Source organism: Vespa velutina, chromosome 11 (genome assembly GCF_912470025.1).
Source record: "Vespa velutina chromosome 11, iVesVel2.1, whole genome shotgun sequence".
Lineage (NCBI taxonomy): Eukaryota > Metazoa > Arthropoda > Insecta > Hymenoptera > Vespidae > Vespa > Vespa velutina.
This window is the reverse complement of record NC_062198.1, coordinates 3,139,218-3,161,299: the sequence shown is the minus strand read 5'-3', so window position 1 is coordinate 3,161,299 and position 22,082 is coordinate 3,139,218. Positions and strand designations below refer to the sequence as shown.

At 26.3% G+C, this 22,082-nt stretch overlaps 1 protein-coding gene across 1 annotated transcript in view; it reads left to right on the top strand.

Moving 5' to 3' along the window:
* The window catches only part of LOC124953163, a 56,149-nt gene extending 34,674 nt beyond the window's left edge, over nucleotides 1-21,475 (top strand). Inside the window, exons 3-10 of the mRNA XM_047504131.1 lie at nucleotides 512-682; nucleotides 15,002-15,115; nucleotides 15,369-15,502; nucleotides 16,938-17,088; nucleotides 17,248-17,600; nucleotides 17,960-18,184; nucleotides 18,316-18,418; nucleotides 18,844-21,475. Coding sequence (XP_047360087.1) covers nucleotides 512-682; nucleotides 15,002-15,115; nucleotides 15,369-15,502; nucleotides 16,938-17,088; nucleotides 17,248-17,600; nucleotides 17,960-18,184; nucleotides 18,316-18,418; nucleotides 18,844-21,296 — 3,704 coding nt within the window. The 3' untranslated portion in view covers nucleotides 21,297-21,475. The remainder of the gene's footprint in view (nucleotides 1-511; nucleotides 683-15,001; nucleotides 15,116-15,368; nucleotides 15,503-16,937; nucleotides 17,089-17,247; nucleotides 17,601-17,959; nucleotides 18,185-18,315; nucleotides 18,419-18,843) is intronic.
* The last annotated feature ends 607 nt before the right edge of the window (nucleotides 21,476-22,082 follow it).

Here is a 22,082-nt window from a genome sequence, read left to right as displayed (position 1 = left end):
TGCATAACATAAATTTAATCTTATTTCTGTAGAAATGATAAAATATAGAAATGTTTATAATTACAATTATTAATTCTCTAAAAGAAAATTTGTCAATATATAAATATGATAAATCAAAGTTCATCTATTCGAAAACTTAATGATAGATATAATCCGACAAAATGTTAAAAAAAAATGTTCTAAGAAGTATAATCTTTTTTTAATATTGAAAAAATATAAATTAATTTGTGTAAATAATTTTTAAAAAAATTAATTTCCAAACAAATTTTATTTTGTTCTAAAGATGGAAAATTTTAGAAAGCTTGCTTTATTATTATTATCGTTATTATTATTATTATTATTTGTTTTTTTTTTTTTTTCATCTTTCTAACTATCGATCAAGTGTTCGAATTATCGATACATGTATGAATTTTTAATAAAATGCTTCAATTGGTAAAGTCAATGTTCCGATATACGTCCAAGGGTATAACTATCTTTCACTGAAGAGTATAATTTATGTTTCTCTTGGTAGGTTCATGTACAGATACTTGTACAGTGCTCAGCAGCGGAACCGCCAGATCTTTATCCAGCAATCCTTCGACGTTAACTCTACCACCATTCAACACTTCCTGTTCCTGTCAGTGCAACAACAGTCTACCAATTTTCCGAGAAGATCTTCAAATTTGTGTCAACGATATCCACGGTGAGTTAGAATCGTCACGTATCAAAAAAAAAAAAAAAAAAAAAAAAAAAATAGAAAAAAAGGAAATAAAAGAAAAAAGAAATGAAAGAAACATAATTGCATATCCTAAGATGCAATTTAAATGCATCGTTGCATTTTCCACAAAAACTATATTTATTTAATTTATACAATTTTGTCCTAATTACGTGACTCGCACAATCAAAGCATCTACAAATTTGTGTCAACGTTCGTGAGTTAGAATTTTTACGTATCTCCAAAAAAAAAAAAAAAAAAAAAAAAACAAAATGAATAAATAAATAGATAAATAAAAGAGATATAAACTTATATTATATAATTGAAATGCAATTTAAATTCATCGTTGCTTTTTCTTTTTAAATTATATTTTATCATATCACTTTTTATTTTTCTCGTAATTTTTAAATATACCAAAAATATGTCTTGTCCTAATTATATGATTTATAAATTTCGACAATAAAGAATAAACATAATCACATATCATAAAATATAAAGCTAAGGCATCGTGGCATCCTCAAGAAAAAAATACGTTATGTAAAATAAATTAATTTTATTATAACATTTATATGTTAAATATCTTTAATAATCTTTAATAATAATCTTTAATAAACGCATAAAATGGTAAAATATGGAAATAATATATCCGTAAGATTGTATTCGATAATATAATCGTTCGATCTTGCAAATTTCAAAATTACTTCATTTATATTGATCGATGATGATCATTTTACAGTAATCAAAATATATACATATACATATATATACACATGTATATACACGTATATATATCTGTATATATATATATATCTGTATTTAACTGACGCCTTTCGAGAAAGATATATTTGTTCACTAATAAATGATTTATTATATGAAACGTCATGCCAAAAGTCGTACACATGTGTTTATTATCATGTTTATATGAGTACACGCGAGAGTTGAATTCAAAGGCTTTTTCTCGCACGGTCTCTTTTTCGAGTATCGTACGACACAGTGTATCGATAATGATGCCTCCTCGTTCGACGAAATAGCCCACAAAAAATTAGGTTCATCGACGTCCACGATCGGTACGTAAAGCGTTCGTGTTCTCTCGTGACGACTCTTCGAAAATAACAAACAAATGAAACAGAAGAAAAAAAAAAAAAAAGGAGAAAGAAGTAAAAAGAGAAGAGAAAAAAAAAATTATACCAAAATTAATGGTAGGTCCTGTCAGAATAATTTCAGTAAATCATTGTCGACATCGATTGGATTCAAAAAATCTTCATATTGTATATGTATTGCATTTTTTCTTTTTCCTTTTTTTAATTTTTTCTCTTTTCTTTTTTATAACAATAGTAATTCATATTATATAGAAAAATATGATTCAATAATTTTTTTACAGTTAATAATAATTCATAATTAATATTATATTTAATAATTATTATTTATTTTGTTTATTTAATTTTATATACAATACTCTATACTTGAGTATTTTATGTATTTTCATCATTAAATATTAAAATCATAGTGTATATATATATATATATATATATATATATATATATATATATATATGTATATGTATAAATTTTACAGTAATAAAAAAAAATATATATATATATCATGATTCAATAATTTTTCATTATTAATAATACTTCATAATTAATATTAATAATTAATATTTATTAAGCATAAGAAAAGACATATAGGATTCATTTTTTATTTCATGCAATTTTAAAACTTGTTAAGACCACATCCTGTATATATAGAGAGAATATTCGAAACATAATAATTTTATAAAATTATACGGTAAGAAAACGAGAGAGAGAGAGAGAGAGAGAGAGAGAGAGAGAGAGAGAGAGAGAGAGAAAGAGAAAGAGAGAAAGAGAGAGAGAGAGAGAGAGAGAGAGAGAGAGAGAAACAGAGAAAGAGAAACAGAGAAGAAGAGTCAGAAAGTCAGATAGAGAGAGAAAGAAAGAGAGAGAGAAAGAAGGAGTGAGAGAGAGGGAAAGAGAGAGAGAGAAAGAGAAGAAAAAGAGTCAGAAAGTCAGTGAGATAGAGGAGGGAAGAGGGGGAGAAAAAGAGAGAGAGAGGAACAATTTTAACGGCGATCCGAATTACACGTACCATCGAAGAGAATCCAGTAATACCCAAGCAACCCTTTCATCGTCCTTCTGCATATAACAATCTTAAAGCATAGAGAGAGAGAAGTTCAATTTCTTTCCCTTTATTTGAAGTTTTATTTTCTCGAATTTTGCACACTCATCAAACGTGATTGAGCTTACTTATATCAAGCGATGTTTAATTTTATATAAGATTTTTTATAAAAAAAAAATTTACATTGTAACAAGATATTCAGAATAATTATTAATATAAAAAGTTGCACCAGGCCACTCATAGACTATATTTTTAAAGAAAATCAATTAATCATATATTAGATATTATGATATATATTATATCTACCTTAGATATATATAATAGATACAATTTTTAACAATAATTGAAATAAAAAATAAACAAGACGTAAAAAATAATGTAATAATAAAAAACGTGTAAATAAAAAATTTTGACAAACGATGGAAGGAAAAAAGAATAAAGAGAAAGAAAATTTATTTAAACAAATAAATAAACAAATAAATAAACAAATAAATAAATATATATATATATAAATAAATATTTGTATAATAATATGTTCATTAAAAATATAAAAATATATAAAAACATAAAAAATACTATTAGATTGTATTTTTAAATAAAAATATAAAATATATATATTATTATTATTATTTAATTATAATATTATTATTTAACATATATTATATATAATATATTTAAAATATAATATATATATATATTATATATATATAAATATATTATATTTAAATAATATAAATAAAAATATAAAAATATACAAAAATATAAAAAATACGAATAGATTGTATTTTTGATTAAACATACATATTATATTTAAACAACGTAAAAATACATATATATACATATATATATATATATATATATATATACTAAAAAAATTAACATTATAAATCGATTCGTTTCATTGTGCAATTACATTTGACATTCAAGTCGACCTTCAAACACTTTCATATCCCATATATTCGCGTGTCATAGTGATCTCATAGAATTATTTATAGAATTATAGGATCGAACGATCAGCGGAGGATGTTGGGAGGAGGGATTTTAAAGGGAGAGGGGAAAGAAATATCCGAACGGAGGAAGAGGATTCGTTCGTCGATCTACATGAACTCATCCCCTAACTTCTCTTGAGATTTTTCGTCCTCTTTTTCGTTTCCGTATGTACCGTTTTCAATCGAGGCGCGTCATTGGAAATGATTGCTCCAACTGTTCGAACAAAACAAGCAAAATTCGCATCGTCTTGCACGAGTGCAAGTCGTTGCTCTTCCAGGACGAGATACCTTCTGGCCATATTGTGACTCGATACGATCAAATCTTCCTTCTTATGGTGGTACACCATGACATTTGCATACAAAGGATGTATATACCCTCTGTGGCATGCGCTATGTTATTTTATTACGATAAGAGAGAAACGCGCTATGAGAGCGTTTATATTAGACATTTTCTTTTTTTCTTTTGCCTCCTTTTATTCTTTTCTTTTCTTCTCTGTTCGTAAGTTTTTTATTTACAATATCAATGTCAAACCTCAAATAATATATTTTTTTCAAATTTTTATATCTTATCGAAGTATTTTCGAGTAATCATATATCATGTGTGGAGTACTACGTCCTTGTTTTATATTTATTACAATATAACGATTGCTACTGTATTATAATTTTTCTTTTTTTTTTTTATTTGTTTTTTTTTTTTTTAAATAGACAGATTCAATGTCTTCTATGTAAATTTTTGCATATATTTTTTATTGAAATTTTTTTAATATATTTACAATCGGCTCATATATTTTCTTTTTTTTTCTTTTTTTTGTTTTTATATATATATATATATATATATATATATATATATATATATATATATCAAAATGAATTAATATGCTCAATTATTTCTTTTTTCTTTTTCCTTCTTCTTCTCTTTAAATACACACATTCGTCTTTTATGCAAATCATTAGATATATTTATCACTTGGATTTCTTTTAAGATTCTACAGTATATAAAATCATCTTATTTCTTATTACAGTTGTATAGCTCTTGTAATGTATTTTATCGACATATCTAAAAGATCAAAATTAGATATTCAAAGATGGTCCCGTCATATACCTTTATTTGGACGCGTGAAAAATAGTGAAATTAATTAAAGAAGAAGAAGAAGAAGAATAATAATAAGAAAAAAAGAAAAAAAGAAGAAAGAAAGAAAAAAAGAAAGAAGAAAGAAACGATAAAATTAAGGATGGACCTTCTGAAGAAGAAATTATCTTTGAAGGTACGAAGGAACGAAGTAAATGAATATATCGACGATCTTGCGTGCGTCGATCGTATCGGGTCTTGCATATCTTAATAATGTACATAAATAAAAAATTTAACGATCGATGTATGTAAAGGCAAAGTTAAAAAATTACGATCATCATGAGTGAGAACCTCGTATGAATTTGACTTTCAAAAGACTATCGTATTTCCGCGAAATATACGTGTTTAATCTCGCCTTGTTAGATCGTAAATATATTTTAAATATGTATTTGTTTATTTATGTATTTTTTGCAGAATGAAAGAATCTTACGATAATGATCTTATCGCAATTATCTTATCAATTAATTGAATATCGATTAATTTCTTAATAAAGAAATACGACAAAGGAGATACAATTTTCATTTCGATTTTTTATTATCAAATCTTTTGCTTTTTTCATATAATTATTAACAATTTTTATGTAATAATAACATTCAATATACAATGAAAGACAAATATTTAATACATATCGTTTACAATATATATATGTATGATATATTCAATATTTGTTAAAAAAAAGAAAAAAAAAACAAATAAAAAAAGATAATATCTTTCATAGTATTATTTTTATTTTCTTCTAAATTTTGATTAACAAAATGATAGAATAGAATTTATTATCACTTCTTCATTTATATATAACAATCCTTTTTTTTTATTTAATAGAACAATACAAAATTAAGAAAAAAAAATATATATATGTATCTATGTATAATATAAAAAAACTATTATATATATAATATTAATAAATATTATATATATATATATATATATATATATATATATATATATATATATAAGATATAACATAAATTGTACACAAGATAATTTTGTAGATTTTTCTTTTTGTTTTTCTTTTTTTTTTTTTTTTTGTCTTTCTTTTCCTTTTCAATTTCAATCGCACAATATTTAACTTACTTTCTCCTAATAATTATTTTAATTTCAATCGAGAGAGAAAATGAAATGATTGAAAATAAGTGAAAAGATCTTATCATTCGATCGATCTTGCTCAAGGTGGTCGCGCTTCTTAACTAAAGAACATACGATTAACGGTAGTATTGAAATTAATTCAATGAGAAGGATTCGATATTCAACATTCTTGTTCGACAATGATCACCTGCGTTCAAGTTGATTCGATTAATTGGACTGATTTGCAATTTGAAATGCTTCAGGATAGTCTGATATCGAAGTTGAACAGTAATATTGATGCGATGGGCGTCTTCGAAGCGTAGAATTAGGTTGGAAGGTACATCTTCGAAAAAGCCTTCAACCTTATACTTTTCGGTATCCAAATGATCGGTGTAATACGAAGTACTTAAACCCTCGTTATACATCCATCTTTCTCTTTCTTTCTTTCATCAGTATATACAATGTTCTCTTCCAGATAAAATCGATCGAATTATCATCATCCTTTCACTTTTTCAAATGATTTCTTAATAGAAAGAGAATTAGAAATTTGAATATATATATATATATATTTTTTTTTTTTCTTTTTTTTTTTTTTAAATCATTTTATTTAATATACACCTCGATTTTAATTGTTCATACTAATAATTTTTTGTTTATATATACATCCTAATAAAAAAACAATATTAGGAAGAGATAGAAAGAGTATTCCTTAAAGTCATATAATTATTTCTAATCAATATATAATTGTCTTATAGAAAAAAAAAATATATATATATATGTGTATATATATATATATATAAAGTATAAAAAAAAAAAAAAATATATATATATATATATATATATATAAAATGTATAGTAGAGCAGTGTATTAAACCACGGACATAACCACAGACGAAACCTCAGATAAAATCTCCGACAAAAACCCGGAAAAAACCGCAGACAAAAACCCAGACGCAAGGTCACCGCAAAGTCAAATAATTATCATTTTAATGTGTCCCCCCTTTACATTATATAACATTCGTTTACAAAATTTGTTATGGTTTTAATACTTCAGGAAATTATTAAAAGTATACTACATTCCAACTAAACATGTATATATATATATATATATATATATATATATATATATATATAAAAAGAAAAAAAAATTTAGTGATCTTCAACGCTCAGGTTTTTTAGTATAATCTTTTTTCTTTCTTTTTTTTTTTTTTTTTTTTTCGTAAAATAATCCATCGCACGAAACAGTTATCATATTTATAAATTCCGAATGATCTCATATGAGATCATAATCGAGACTATTCAGGATAATAGAAGATTCACCGTATAATATGTTAACTGTATCTTTCGAAGCACGCATTGAGACCAAGCGTATCTTATACTCAAGCCCATAATCGAGCACGAACGCAACCCGTTGCCAGACTAAGGGTGAATACTTGCCGATCCGACCGACCGCTGACCTCATAGCTGATCTTACATCAGGACTGTAACTATCAATCTCTAATTTCTGTACCTGCCTGACCGGTCTTACGCTATACCCGAGCATGCGGATTTGATTTAATTTTTTTTTTTTTTTTTTTTTTCCTTTTTTAAGGAAAATTCTTCACACATTCGCATGGATTTTAATACACGACATTTGTTTCTAAATTTTCATATTTAAATATTTAACTAATTTTATATCATTTTTTCTTTGTAATCAAAATTTTGGTAAATTTAATTTAATTCAATTTATTTTTTATATAATTCAATTAAATATATATTTTTTTTTATTTCAAATCTATTTATAATCAAAATTTATTAATGTAAATTTATTATATTTCAATTTAAGTTAATTTGTTTCTTGTGATTTAATTAAATTTTTTCTTTTTTATATTAAGAAAAAAAAAAAAATATATGAAAAAAAATAATTTCTTCCGTTTAAATCTAATTTTGCGTATAAAAATCAAACGAAATAGAAATTCATTTCTTTTTCTTTTCAATGTCTTTTCCCAATGGATCGTCCTTCAATTTTAATAAATATATATATTTATGATAAAGTCTTAAAACAAATAATATTTAATTAACACATAATAAATATTTTCCAATCAAAATAATACTTATTAATCATATTGCCGAAAAAAAAAAAAAAGAAAAAGAAAAAATGAATCATTTATAAAACATATTCTGTCTCCAATTGAAATAATGAAAATTTCATTTGATCAATTTAAAAATTATTTTACACTTAAAAATTAATATTAAATGGTCAAATCGTAAATCCTGTTGAAAAGAACAATCAAGTTGAAGATACAGATCATCTTCTGTAATAGTCTTTCAGATTACACAGAAATTGCTCTAGTACATAATTATGTAAGATTTCTATCTTTGTCTCTGCCCTTCTATGTAGAATATCTTTCAGAGAAGGAAAGAGAAAGAGAGAGAGAGAGAGAGAGAGAGGGAGAGAGAGAGAGAGAGAGAGAGAGAGAAAGAGAGAGATACCTACATACATATATGTATATATTTCGTGTGAGAGACTTAATTTCAAGCTATCTAACAGTTAGCCACTTAGATAGATACGTGCCACCTGCTCACGTAAATGCGTCTCTCTCTTTTCTTTTTTTCTTTCTCCTATTTTGTTTTGTTTTTTTTTTTTTTTTTTTTTTTTTATTTTATTATCTTTTTGTCAGTAGCTACGTGTTTCTATCATGAGAAGAAGATTTAACGCTTGGATCCTCGAATTTGTTAAGATATTCGTTGAAATGGAAAGAACATTTGAATTCTAATTTGACAATTACAATGGATGATGTTTAAAAATATGTGAAAAATATTAAAATTTGTCAAGTATTATTGAAATTCATCATTTCAAGGTAATCCACGTAATCGATCGATAAATCTTATTTCCTTGAATTGGTGTTTGGAAGAAAAAAATATTAGAAGAAAAAAAAAAGGAAAAAAAATACGAGAGAGAGAGAGAGAGAGAGAGAGAGAGAGAGAGAGAAAGATGGAGAAAGAGAAGGAAAAAGAATCTAAATATTTCAAATGTTATCACAATCAAAGTTAGATCATCATATTACATTTCGTAAGTCAAATTCAAGGTTGACTCATAAATTTGAAGGTCCGTTTATATTAAATGAAGTTGTAACTATTAATTAGAATCTTATCTGCATAATGAATCTCTATTGAATAATATGGTTTCTCTTTTTTTTTTTTTTTTTTTTTTTTTTTTTTTTTTTTCTCGATATCGCTTAATAAAAGACGTCTTCACGTAATAGAAGATCGAAGTGTGTCGGCAGGGTGTTTTGCTTGACAGATCATAGCGTTAAGGTATTTTCACATTCTAACGTTTTCGTTATGCGTGAACTCATCGAATAATATTACATATATATATATATATATTTATATTTATCGTGAGAACGTATTTGAGATCATATTTTTTTACAAATTTATTGTCAAATCAATATATAAAAAATATGACGCGTTAAAATTACAATAAAAATTTACAGTAAAATTAATTTATTCTTAATCGTTTATTTCCAATTTTGCAATATTTCAATTTTCATTTCTTATTATTATTTATTATTAATATAATAATGTTAATGTTCCATTAGATATTACATATATACGTGCATATATAATAGTAATGAATTTAGTTGGATATAAGAAAAATAAAACTTAAAGGAATTTCTAAGAGAAGAATAAAATTAAAAGCAAAGAGATGGAAAATTAATAAGCATTCATCAACATCTTAGAATGATAAAATGTTTTTCTTTTTTACTTTTCATCAGTCCTTTTTTTTTTTCTTTTTTTCTTTTTGTTTTTTTTTTTTCTTTCTTTCTTCTTTGTTTTTTGTGTTTCATCGCTATTTACCGTTCTCTCGGTAGTAGCTCCTAAGATAAGAAGTATAAAAATAAAATTTGCAAAAAGACAGAAGCGATGCCCTAAGCGATGATTACTGGATAAATTAATTAAATGATACCTCTCTCTGTCTTTCTATTTCTCTCTTCCTCTCTCTCTCGCACTTCTCTCTCACTTTCTAGTATCTATGCAACGGTGATAAAGAATGACTGCAATGAAGTTAACGGTTTAGTAGAAATTTGACAAAAATTGGATACCACTGGTGAAGGAGAAGAAGAAGAAGAAGAAGAAGAAGAAGAAGAAAAAGGAAAGAGAGAGAACAATGTTAATTACTGTATGTGTAATTAATTATCATAATAGAAAAATGTCAGTGCAAGTTTCTATAGAGTCGTCGCGTTTCACCATCAAAGAACATATAAAATGTATGTATGCATATATGTTTGTTTGTATCTACGTATGTATGTATGTGTATAGATACGTCAAGGATCATGCAATTAGAAGAGAGTAGAAAAAGAATGAAGGAAAGGAAACAACATGGAATTAAATGCAATCTTCTACAGGCTGAAATCTTTTTAATTATTCCATATAGCACAAGAAAAGCAAATTTTAAAATTAATTAAAAATTCATTTTGTTTAATTATAAAAAAATTTAGGTTACTTTTTTAGCGTTTCTAATATTAACATTTCATTATAATACGGAAGAAAGAGAGACAAAGAGAAAGAGAGAGAAAGAGATCTTCTAATTATTCTATATAAGCTAGTTTTGTGTGAAAATTAATTTTTTCTTTTTCTTAACTAATTTTAATAATATCTTTTCTCAGTGTTCATTTTTATTAGAGAAAAGTTCAGCTAATTTTATAATTTGTAATATATTCATAGAATGAAAAGAAAATTTTTCTAAATTGTTACTTAGAACAATGTTTTATATGGAAATTAATCCTTTTGTTTTAATTTTAATCTAACGTTATTTATTATTATAAAAAACGAAAAGGCTAATTTTATAACATCTTATATTTAAATATAATTGGAATAAAAGTAAGATTTCTTTTTCGACGGCCAGGTCTCATATGGAAATTAATTTTTTTTTTTTTTTTTATTCCAATCATAATAAAACGTTATATGATATTAGAAAATTACTTTTATTATTTCTAATATTTATTAAAACATTAGAATAAGAGAAAAAAATCCATTTAATTGTTCCATACCGTTCAGACATTTTTACATAGAAATTAATTTCTTATTCCAATTATAATATATAATATTTCTCGCTATATAGAATTTATTACAAGAGATTTAAATCTTTCTATATCTAAGATTTCTGTTATTTCTATTCTGCCCGATGGAATATAGAACAAAGGAGAGATTAGATTAGATGAGAATGCATTTCTGAACGTATAGAAATAAGCGTACTAAACGAAATTAGATGAAACAATAAGATTTAGATTAAAATTATGAAAGAACTATGAACTTATCCAATGAAATAAATAAATCCATAAAAAGAGCAAGAGAGAGAGAGAGAAACAGAGAAAGAGATAGAGAGAGAGAGAGAGAGAGAGAGAGAGAGAGAGAGAGAGAGAGAGAGAGAGAGAGAGATAAGGAAGAGACAGACAAACAAACAGGTAGATAGATAGACGGATAGAGAGAGAAAGAGAGATAAAGGGAAAGATAGAAGAGATAGTAAGATAAGCCGGGTTAGCTTGCGGTACTTGCGGTACTAAAGAGGAACGACAAGCTCGACTCTCCAATCGATTATTTACTATTACTAAAAAAGATCGTAGCGGCCTTGAAGCAACCAACATAAGCAAGAAACGTATGCGTATGTCTTTCCGTGCAAAGACGAAGATAAAAGGTCAAGTTCCGAGGTTCAACGTATGCGAGCTTTTAACGTATCTCTAATTGACGGTTATTCTGAAGATTCGATAAGATCTCGAAGGTGCGATATCTAATAGTGGAAACGTTTCGTTATGCAAATGATTCTACGATATCTATGGTGGGAGAATTAATGACAGTAAAAGTTTAAATCAATATGTGTGAATGTATATGTGTCTATGTGTGTGTGTGTGTGTGTGTGTGTGTGTGTGTGTCGTTAAGAATTATTTATCTTATCTTTAATTTCAACCTCTTAACCCTTCTCGTTCTACTCGACACCCTTCCACTCTTTCCAGCCTCTCCATCCCCTTAATATTACCTATCACCACCACCATCGCTGCTATTGTACATCATTGATAGGCTATATATTGAAGTGATTGTGAGAGTACTTTGGAATATAGAAACGAAGATTTATAGGTTTAAAATGATAGATAAATCGCTTAGATTTACATTATCCGATCGAATGAAAAACAATTTGAAACGCTAACAATTCATTGTGAGTTAAAGTAAAATAAAAGATATTCAGAGTGAAAGTAATTTTGTTATCTTGATTGAAGTATTTTCTCTATTGTCTTCGAATAATCATGATTATTAATGATAAAATATTGTAGTATTTGAAGTGAACATTTTTTCATGATTATATTTGTAAAATTTTTTTTACTTAATGTTTATAAATAAACATTTAAAATGTAATATTTGTATAATTCATTTGAAAAGTTTAGTAACACACGGTATGACTTTATGACCAAGTTACTATATTGATGTACTTGATCTGATCAATCATTAATCTTATGTTACAGTATACAAACAAGTATGATGGTGGTGATCGATCATTTGCATATTTTTAAAATATCAATTTAAAATATTAATATATATACACAGATACACACACACACACAAACACACACACTTTCTAATAATATTAATATTATATTAATATAATAATAATATTATATATAAAATATATAATATATAATAAAGTGTATATATATATATATATGCAATATAAATAATATAAATTTTATACATTTTACTTATATTTAAAAATATATATAAATAAATTATAATATATACAGTTATATATATATACATATATATATATATATATATATATAATACATATCTACATATTTATATATAAGAGAAAGAGAGAGAGAGAGAGAGAGAAAAATTTTAATTATATATATTACTCTCTCTCCCTCTCCCTCTCTCTCTTACTTTTACATATATATATATATATATACCTATAAACAACAGTAAATGGATATGAAGCCGGTAAAAGATCTAAATAAAATATAGATTATGTCGAGCCTTACGTCAAAAATATACTATCATATTAAGATGAAGATGCGAGTCGCGTTTACCGATATGATCCTTTATTGAGCGGTCTCATAAAGTCAAAGACTGAAATTTTTCCGGTTTCTCGCGAAGCGGTACGCTCTCAACGAGCAGGTTGGTTGGTACACGGCATACAAATTATTTATTCGTTGAACGGCCGAAGTAAGTTTCTACATGCTAAGCAGAATTTACCGCTTTACCAAACAGGATCCAGGAGAATATCAGAATGTTAATATCAATCATTAATATCGATAAACGATTGAATCAAAAATTTTATTGGTAATCAATACATAAGAAAAAAAAAATGTTTAAATAAAAATAAAATATTATAAATAAATAACGTTTAACGAAAATATGAATTTAAGGGCTTATTAGAAATTGCAATAGTTCTCCTTTTTTTTTCCTTTCGTCAATTTGTCACTAGTACAAATATGATTAACAATTAACGAATTATTTTATATACATTTTCTTAATATCCGATCGTTTCAGACAATGTTACGTCACGATATTTTTTTGTATTTTATTTATATACTTTTATTTTTTTAATATAAGTAATAACCAATTTTATAATATTTAATATAAATTTCATGAAAAATTTGGTAGAAGCTTAGAGTAATTTGTTTTTTAAATATTTAATTATGACATTTACTAAAGAATATTTTTCAATTGTAATCGTCGAATAATTTTTCAATTAAATATATTAATATTAAATTAATATTAAATAAATATTAAATGAAATTTAAATAAAAATAATATAAACATAAATCATATCTCTTGTAAGAGTGAATATATATTTCCCTATATCGAAATGAGGACCAGGATAGTAAAGAAAGTAAAATAAAAAGAAAAAGAAAAGAAAGAAAAAAAGGAAAAAACGAATGAAAAAGATTAAGTAGAATTTCATCGAAATCTCGTTTCTCAGCACGAGCTCGTGTCGCACGTATGCTAATCGACCGATGACCATATTTACGCGTGACTTTCTACGCTCACGATCAACGATCCATGTACGGAAATTAGATAACTGTCGAGTGATTAACGATCGGTTAAGTTGGTCCAATGAAAAGAGTCATTTAAGATGTTCTTGCTTGAAATGCTTGCGATTGACCTTACGACCTTAAAGAACGTCGCCATCGACCCTAACAAAGATAGAAACTGGAAGCTATATCTTTTTCACATAGACATATATTATATCTATGTAATCTCTATTCGTAAATGATAGATCATCTCGCTCGTCACGAGATATCGATAATTAATGCCGACTGGTTTTACTGATATAACGACGATAAATGGATATTCGGCCTGCTAAAAGGATTCTCATAAAATTAATATGTATGCCAGTTCGATCCAATTTTCTTTTTCTCTTTATTTCTTTTTCTTTTTTCTTTTTTGTTTTAGTTCCTTTTTCTTCTTTTATTTTGTTATTTTTTTTTTTAATCGACCTTTAAGGTTCGGCAGGTGATTTTTATTTTTACTTTTTTCATACTCGTTGATTTGTAATCGAAGAAGATCAAATTAATCGAACAGCTTCGTATTTTTAATATTATAATTAGGTCATTTTTGTAGACTATAATTATATTTATTCAATTGTTATTTAACAATACGAAATTATTTTATTTTATGATATCTTTCTAATTCATTATTTCGATTTAAATAATTTTAATAAATTTTAATATTTTTAATATTATAAGTATATCATTGTAATTGAATTTATACAATGAATTCGTTGTTGAACATTTGTTTTATTTCAAAACACTTTTACTTTCAACAGAATTGAATTATATATCTATATATGTATTTATTTGTTATATACGAATTTCTATGGGTTTCTATATATTACTTAATACCATTGGATCCTTAATGTATCCAATGTAAATTAAAAAAGAAAATTCTTAATAAAATAATTATATCACTACGATAGAATTTTAGCGAAATTCTTTTTTTTTTTTTGTTCAGAATGCAGTGTTGCTGGATTTCTAAGCAATTCGGGTCTAATCGAGCGAGTGCCATACGTTTTTCTACCGCAACGTGGTCAAATTATTTATCCACATGCCGAAATTCGTTTCGAAGGTATATCTACAATGTATATATAAATTTATTATATTTTATTTATGTTATATTTTATTATAATTTTTAAAAAATTTACTAAACATCTACTGATAACTCGATTGCTTAGTTTTGTGCAAATTTCATTTTTTATATTCGATTTAAATTAAAACTTTTAATATCTAATTAATTAAAAAATAATATTTAAAAATAATTTCACAATTGTAATATTTTATAATCTTATATATTAAGAAAGTATTCTATTTATCGATAACAGGCGTAACTACTCCTGTTTGTGGAATAACTGGAGCTCGACAGTTAGGAAAATCAGGATGGTCGGAATTGAGAAATCTGTCAGATGCAGAACCCCCATTTAGATTGTTTCGCGACGAAGGGAAAACTTTTCTTCAGGTCAGTATTATATCATTCGTAATAAGCTAATTTTATTATATAACCACAAGAGATTTCTGGTTTCATGAATATTATTTATTAAAATTATTAATTTAGGAGATATTTTAATTTAAATATTGATAAGAAATCATTTGTAGGAATATGACTTAAATGTAGTAAAAGTTGTAATAAGTAATAAATAGTAATAGTAATAATAAGTTAAAAAAATAATATCTTTTCAGTTTTCGATCTTACAATTTTGCTACATTATCGATTATTATTATTAAATCTTTTATCCTTTATTTTTAAATAAAACAAAATAAAATTTACATGATTACGATAAAAATTTCAATGATTTCATTATAGGTTATGTCATTATTACGAAAGAAAAGAAAAAAAAATTCGAATTTAAAAATTATTAACAAAATCGATTTTATTAGAACAATATTATTGCAATATTTAAATAAATAAAGAATAAATTATACTTGAAAATGGTGGTTGTTTCAAGTCTCTACGACTTTCCGTTACGGAGATATCGCCTTTTAAAAATTTTCATTCATAATTCGCATAATACAGCTGATCGTAGTAATAGTAGTAGTAGTAGTAGTAGTAGTAGTAATAGTGTAGTAGGATCGCGTAAACTCTTGGAATTTATATAGGTTAGTATGTCACCGCGCCAATTTGAATGAAATTATATAGGTCAATGAAAGATATAAATTTCCATTTAATTGGGAATATCTCCGAAACTAAAAGTCGTAGAGACTTAATACGAAAATCATTTTAAAGGTCAAAATTTTCTAGGCAACATTTTACAACATATATTGTTAACAATTAATTAATAATTTGTTATAAATAATTTTTATAAACAAATTTTTACAAACTCAATTTATCTTATTTTGCCAAAAAAAGAATTCAGATTGCAACTCAGATTTATAAAATTACATAAGTTAATAAATAATTAATAAACAAATTATTTTTTTTTTTTTTTTTTCTTTATCGAAGAAACAATTTTTTTTATTTTCTATATCTTTCGTTTACATGGGAATATCTCAGAGACTAAAAGTTGTAGAGATTTAAATCAAATATCATTTTAAAGAGTAGAATTTTTTCTATTTCATCAACGTATTGTTAATAATTAATTAACAATTTATTATAAACAATTTCTTATGAAAAAATTCATAATTTTTCGTCATACATGGGTTAATACTTTTTTTAATGGAGAATGTCGAATTGCATCGACCATTGATATCAAAAAATATATAATTCCATTTAAAAAAACTCAGTTAACAATCATATCTGCTTTACGTATCCATTAAAAAACAATCATAATATATATAACATGACTATAGTAAACGGAGTTTTTTCATATCTTTAAAAAAAAAGTCAGATATTCATAGTTATCATAGTTATTGTCCCATCTTATATATTATCCTATTAATAATAAAAATCATTTCAGTGGATTGGCGAAAGTGGATTGAGAGATGCTACAGAAGGTCGAGTAGTAATTGCTAAACTTATCTGCAGAGATGCATCACCACAACAAAACAATACTGATGTCTTTGCACCTTGTGTTGCATTTAGAGTTGCTGGATCACCGTCGAGAAACAGTCTGTATTTTAAGATTTCAATCAAAAATAAATATAAATAATATAATGTTTTATTATTTTATAAGAATTTATTAATAACACTTTATCATGTCGTTCGTTATTTAAATATCAGTAAATTAAAATTTCTATTATCATTCAAAGATATCTTTTTTATTTCAGACATTCGAGAAATAATATTTACATCGACGTCTCAAGTTTCGCAAGGACTTTCGGCAACTGAATACGCTGCTATTGGTCTTTCCTCTGTCATTTTAGCTGTCATATACGTAACTAGTGTATCATTGTATCTTCATAGTAGAAGAGGAAAAAGAAAATCAATTGAAGAAGCAGAAATTACTTTACCTAGTCCAAGGGAAGGTATTGGCGGTAGTGGTGTTGGTGGTGGTTTGATAAAAAACAATCCATTATTAATCGCACCAAGACATTTGGAAAATGATACCAACAGCGTATTAACTGAAAACGAATTGGTAGATGATTTGGTTCAGAGCGATGAAGAACAAAATTGTGAACATGTTTGTATAAAAATCATATTACTAGAATTAATTATAAATTTTATTTCTAATGAATCAAATTATTGATAAATAATTTGAACTATTCCAAAAGACATTACTATATTTTATTTTTTATTTAGAAAAATTATAATTACTATATTGATAAAATTAGTTTGTATATAAATTAAAAGAATAGTAAACAATTGCGTGTCATAAATAATTTAGTTTAGTCAAAAAGACAATACTCTTTCTTTTTTTCTTTTTTTTTTTTTTTTTGAAGCCTTTTTTCTTTTATTCATGTTATATGAGATTAATTAAACATTTATTCCAATATATAATAGAAAAGAGATTTCAATATTAACAATAAATTAAATTTGTAGAATCAGTTCACTTCTGCAATCGTTCATCCACGCTATGTATATCTGGACCATTCTGAAACTGTATTTGGATCTGGTTCAATGCTTGGAGAGAGATTACCTGAAGAGGATGTCAGAATCATTGAAACAATAGATAGTTCTCATCAACAAGAAGTACCGGTACTTCCAGGTACTCAACGAAGAAAATTATATTTCAATCCTGCATACTTTGACAGGCAATTGTTACTTGTAAGTCTCTCAAGCCATTAAAATTTTCATTGAATTAATTAAATCATTTTAATTTCATGTTTTCCATCTTTTTTATTATTTTTTTTTATTTTTTTTTTATTTTTTTTTTTTTTTTTTTTTTTTTTTTTTAGTCTCCACCTCCAGCAGCCATCGAATTTCTTCTTAAAATTCGTGAAGTTATTTCTATCGCGAAACATAAGATGGCTGCCAAAAAATTTGTTCCTACTCTCATTGGTAAGTATTTTTTATTTCATTCTTTTATTAAATCATTTTAAAAATCAATTCTTTATATTTATATACTGTTATTAAACATTTATAGTTAAAATGTTATTCCATTTTTTAAGATACATAAAAATTGTCAAAGGATGAAATCGTTTGATCTAAAGATATCAATATTCTGATTGAGATAAAAATTTTTTCAAGTTTATCTCTGAGATTTCAAGGTTATCGGTTTTTTTTTTTTCCTTTTAATAAAACTATATATTTTTATTACTACAGTGTTGTAGCTTTTAAATGGACAAACAATATGAATTAATGATGTATATTTAGGTGATCTTGAAATTTTTGAGATATATATACATATATATATATATATTTGAGATATATATATATATATTATTTTTTTATTTTAATTGTAATTTTTATTATTTTATATATAGGTATTCCAGAGGAAGAAAGTGACGTAGAGCATAGTAATTTAGCTAATAAACAGAAACAACAAGAAGAACAAAGACAACGGCAAAGATCAATTTCGAGCTCGTCTCAGAATATGTCGACGAAATCGAAAAAATCATTAAGATGTACAGGCTGTCCAGGTTGCGCAGAATCATATAAAAATCTAACGATATATCCAAGAAATGATCAACCTAGCCAAGGTGAAAGTAAAGTTCGAGCTTGGCTCGAAGATGTTAAGCCAAATCGTTCCCATTGGCTCGAAAAGATCGAACAAGAACAAAAGAATTTCCATGGCGATAGGAAAACTTTCGTAAGAAATTTCGAATACGTGAAGGAATTAGCAAAATGTGATTTTCTTGAATTTCACAAAGAAACAAGAAAATGTTCGTTCTCTTGGCACGACAATTCATCCTTTCTAAGAATTTCGAGAAATATTCATCAGCCAATTACCAAAAGTGAAATTTTAGAAAACGATGATCGTTATAGTGTCTCCAAAAGATCAACAAAATCCATGTTCGAAAATTCGAGTTACATTCAAGAACGTAATAGCAATAAAGAGACTCATTATATCGCTGAAGATATTGTTAACGAGAAAGTAAGAAAAGCGATAGAAAATTCTTTTATCAAACAAATGGAAGAAAATGCTGCGATTGAAAAGAAAGAAGCCGAAATAGAGAATGATAATAAAGTATCGAAAAATGATACTCATCAAAATGATAACGATGCCAATGAAAGAGTAAAGAAATCGAATGGCGAACTACCAGATATGATAAACGAATTGCCTGGTACAAAGACCACAGCCAAGCGAATAATGGACGCTGTGATTCGTGAGATGGTAGACGCTAAAGTATTGGAACATTATTCGAAATCTGTAAAAATGAGTGATTACGAAGTTGATAGTTTGGAACGTTTCAAATACAATAGAAAATCATCAACGTCATCAGAATCGATAGATCAATCAAGTCCAACTTTATCAACGGCATTACCTTTGGATGAGGAATTGACGATACAAAATGCTGTAATTAATGGTAAAACCGGTGAAACTGTATTATCAAAATTGAAGAAGGACGTTTTGGAGAAGAATTATTATAATGCTTTGCCAGAATTAATAATGCAAAGATCTGAAGCTTATTCTCTCGTCAGTGAAGTTTATGTTAACGACGGATACGTAAGTCCAGCTGGTAGCGATGATTCTGGTCCTGACATAAGATACGAACCAGAAAATCCTGGACATTTGACGATCAAGGTACAAGATTCTCCAGATAATTATGTTAAACAGGATGAATCTGAATACGAGCCGGATACTTTGGATAGGAAACCAATGAAATTAAAAATAAATGGTGATATAAGTACCGATAAGGAAACGATAAATGAAATATTTATGGATTCATTGGAAAGGCCGGCACAGATATTATTAAAAAGTAAAGGTAGTTTTCGTTGCGACGATGATCAAGAACAATGTGATTACGATCCTTTACAAAGACGAGGCTACGGTAGTCTTCGTGAAATATATGAAGCTAAATTAAGATCGAATTTAAAGGAATCAAATTTCTTAGGTAGTAGTAACTCTTTAAACGGTGAAACCAGTGATAGCTTATCATGGAAAAAAGAGAAATATTTAACTCCGGAAAAGAGACAAGCTAAGAGACAAAGATCAGCAAATTTTAATCAACCGGACGTTGTACCATTACCACCGACAGAAAGTATATATCAATCTCCAAAAGCACCTATACCTGTTGAAGAAGCAATAAAACACCAACAACCGATCATTCCTTCGTCTTCATTGCCATCAAAAAACGGCTTATGGGGCAGGAATAATGTCGAAGCGGTTGACCCTACGGCCAGCAACGGCTCTCCTGTCCAAAACAATGGCTATGAAGTAGGGTATAATAACGATCAATATTATTGTCATAGGAATCTTCAAAAACCATCAACTTCATTGTTCGATCTGGAATATCCTGATAATAACAATAAATGTTCAAGGTTTCAAGAACATTTATCATCTTCTTCTGGTAACTTAGAAGAATATCAAAATGATTTGGAACGTGATGATGGATCGTTGAATCAAATAATTTCAGAAAAATCATCACAAGGATCTATGAAAATTGAGGATAATGGATATCTCAGTAGTACCGATAGTAATAGTTCTCGAAAACGATTATTGAAATCAGAAGTTAGCAGTGTCTCTGAAACGGATGAAACAGAATCTATTTGCGATGGAGCTAGCGAAAGTGGAGCTGAGAGTATCGGTACTGACAGTGTTTTCTTCGGTAATTTACAAAGAATTTCTGATGCTACGAATTCAGATGTTCTGTTAAAAACAAGAGACTTGCATGATCGATCCTTCGATCATAGAATTTATCAAAGAACGAATTTTAATCCCAACGATAATAAAAGAGAAAATTTTATTACCGTTTTGCTACCTAATTCTAGTTAAACGAATTAAATCGTTTCTCTTCAGAATATATACTGACAGATTCTAATGAGACGTTTCAAACGTTAAGAATTTGTTAAGAAATAAAAGAAGAAATGCACAGTCCTTAGATGGATTAAAAATTTGCAGATGATTTTCTCAAAATCAATTACTTTTTTCGAGGTTTTTGTAAACGAATATTTTCTTCCTTCTTTTTTTTTTTTTTTTTTTTTTTTTTTTTTTGTTACAATTCGTAAAACTACAACCCTAGTTTATTAAACAAGAAGCCTAAGTTTAAGTCCAAAGAGTCTCGAAAGAAAGAGCAATTGATTTTTTTAAATCACCTAGAAACTTTTGACCCATCTTGTATTATTTTCCCTTCGTGAAATTATTTTAAATTATTATAAAATATACATACATATATGCCATGAATATATATGGACAATTATTACTTTGAAATTTTATGATCGATATTAATAAGAATCTTAATAAAGAAAGAAAAGACTTAAAATATTTGTCAACAAGTCGAAAAGATTTAAACCTTTTTTTTTTTTTTTTTTAAGAATGGATCATATATAAAAAAGAAAAAAAGAATTAAAAAGAATAACGTTCTATACATTATATTATCGTTATATCATTGATTACGTAGATGATAAAGAAATGATAATGTTTTAATCGCAATTATAATTGCAAATGTTTGCAAAAGTATATTTTTACGATATTAATTAGATACATTAAGAGAATTTCATATTTTCATGAAAATGTATAATACTCTCTCTTAGACGTGGCCGGTAGTGCAATAATAGCTGA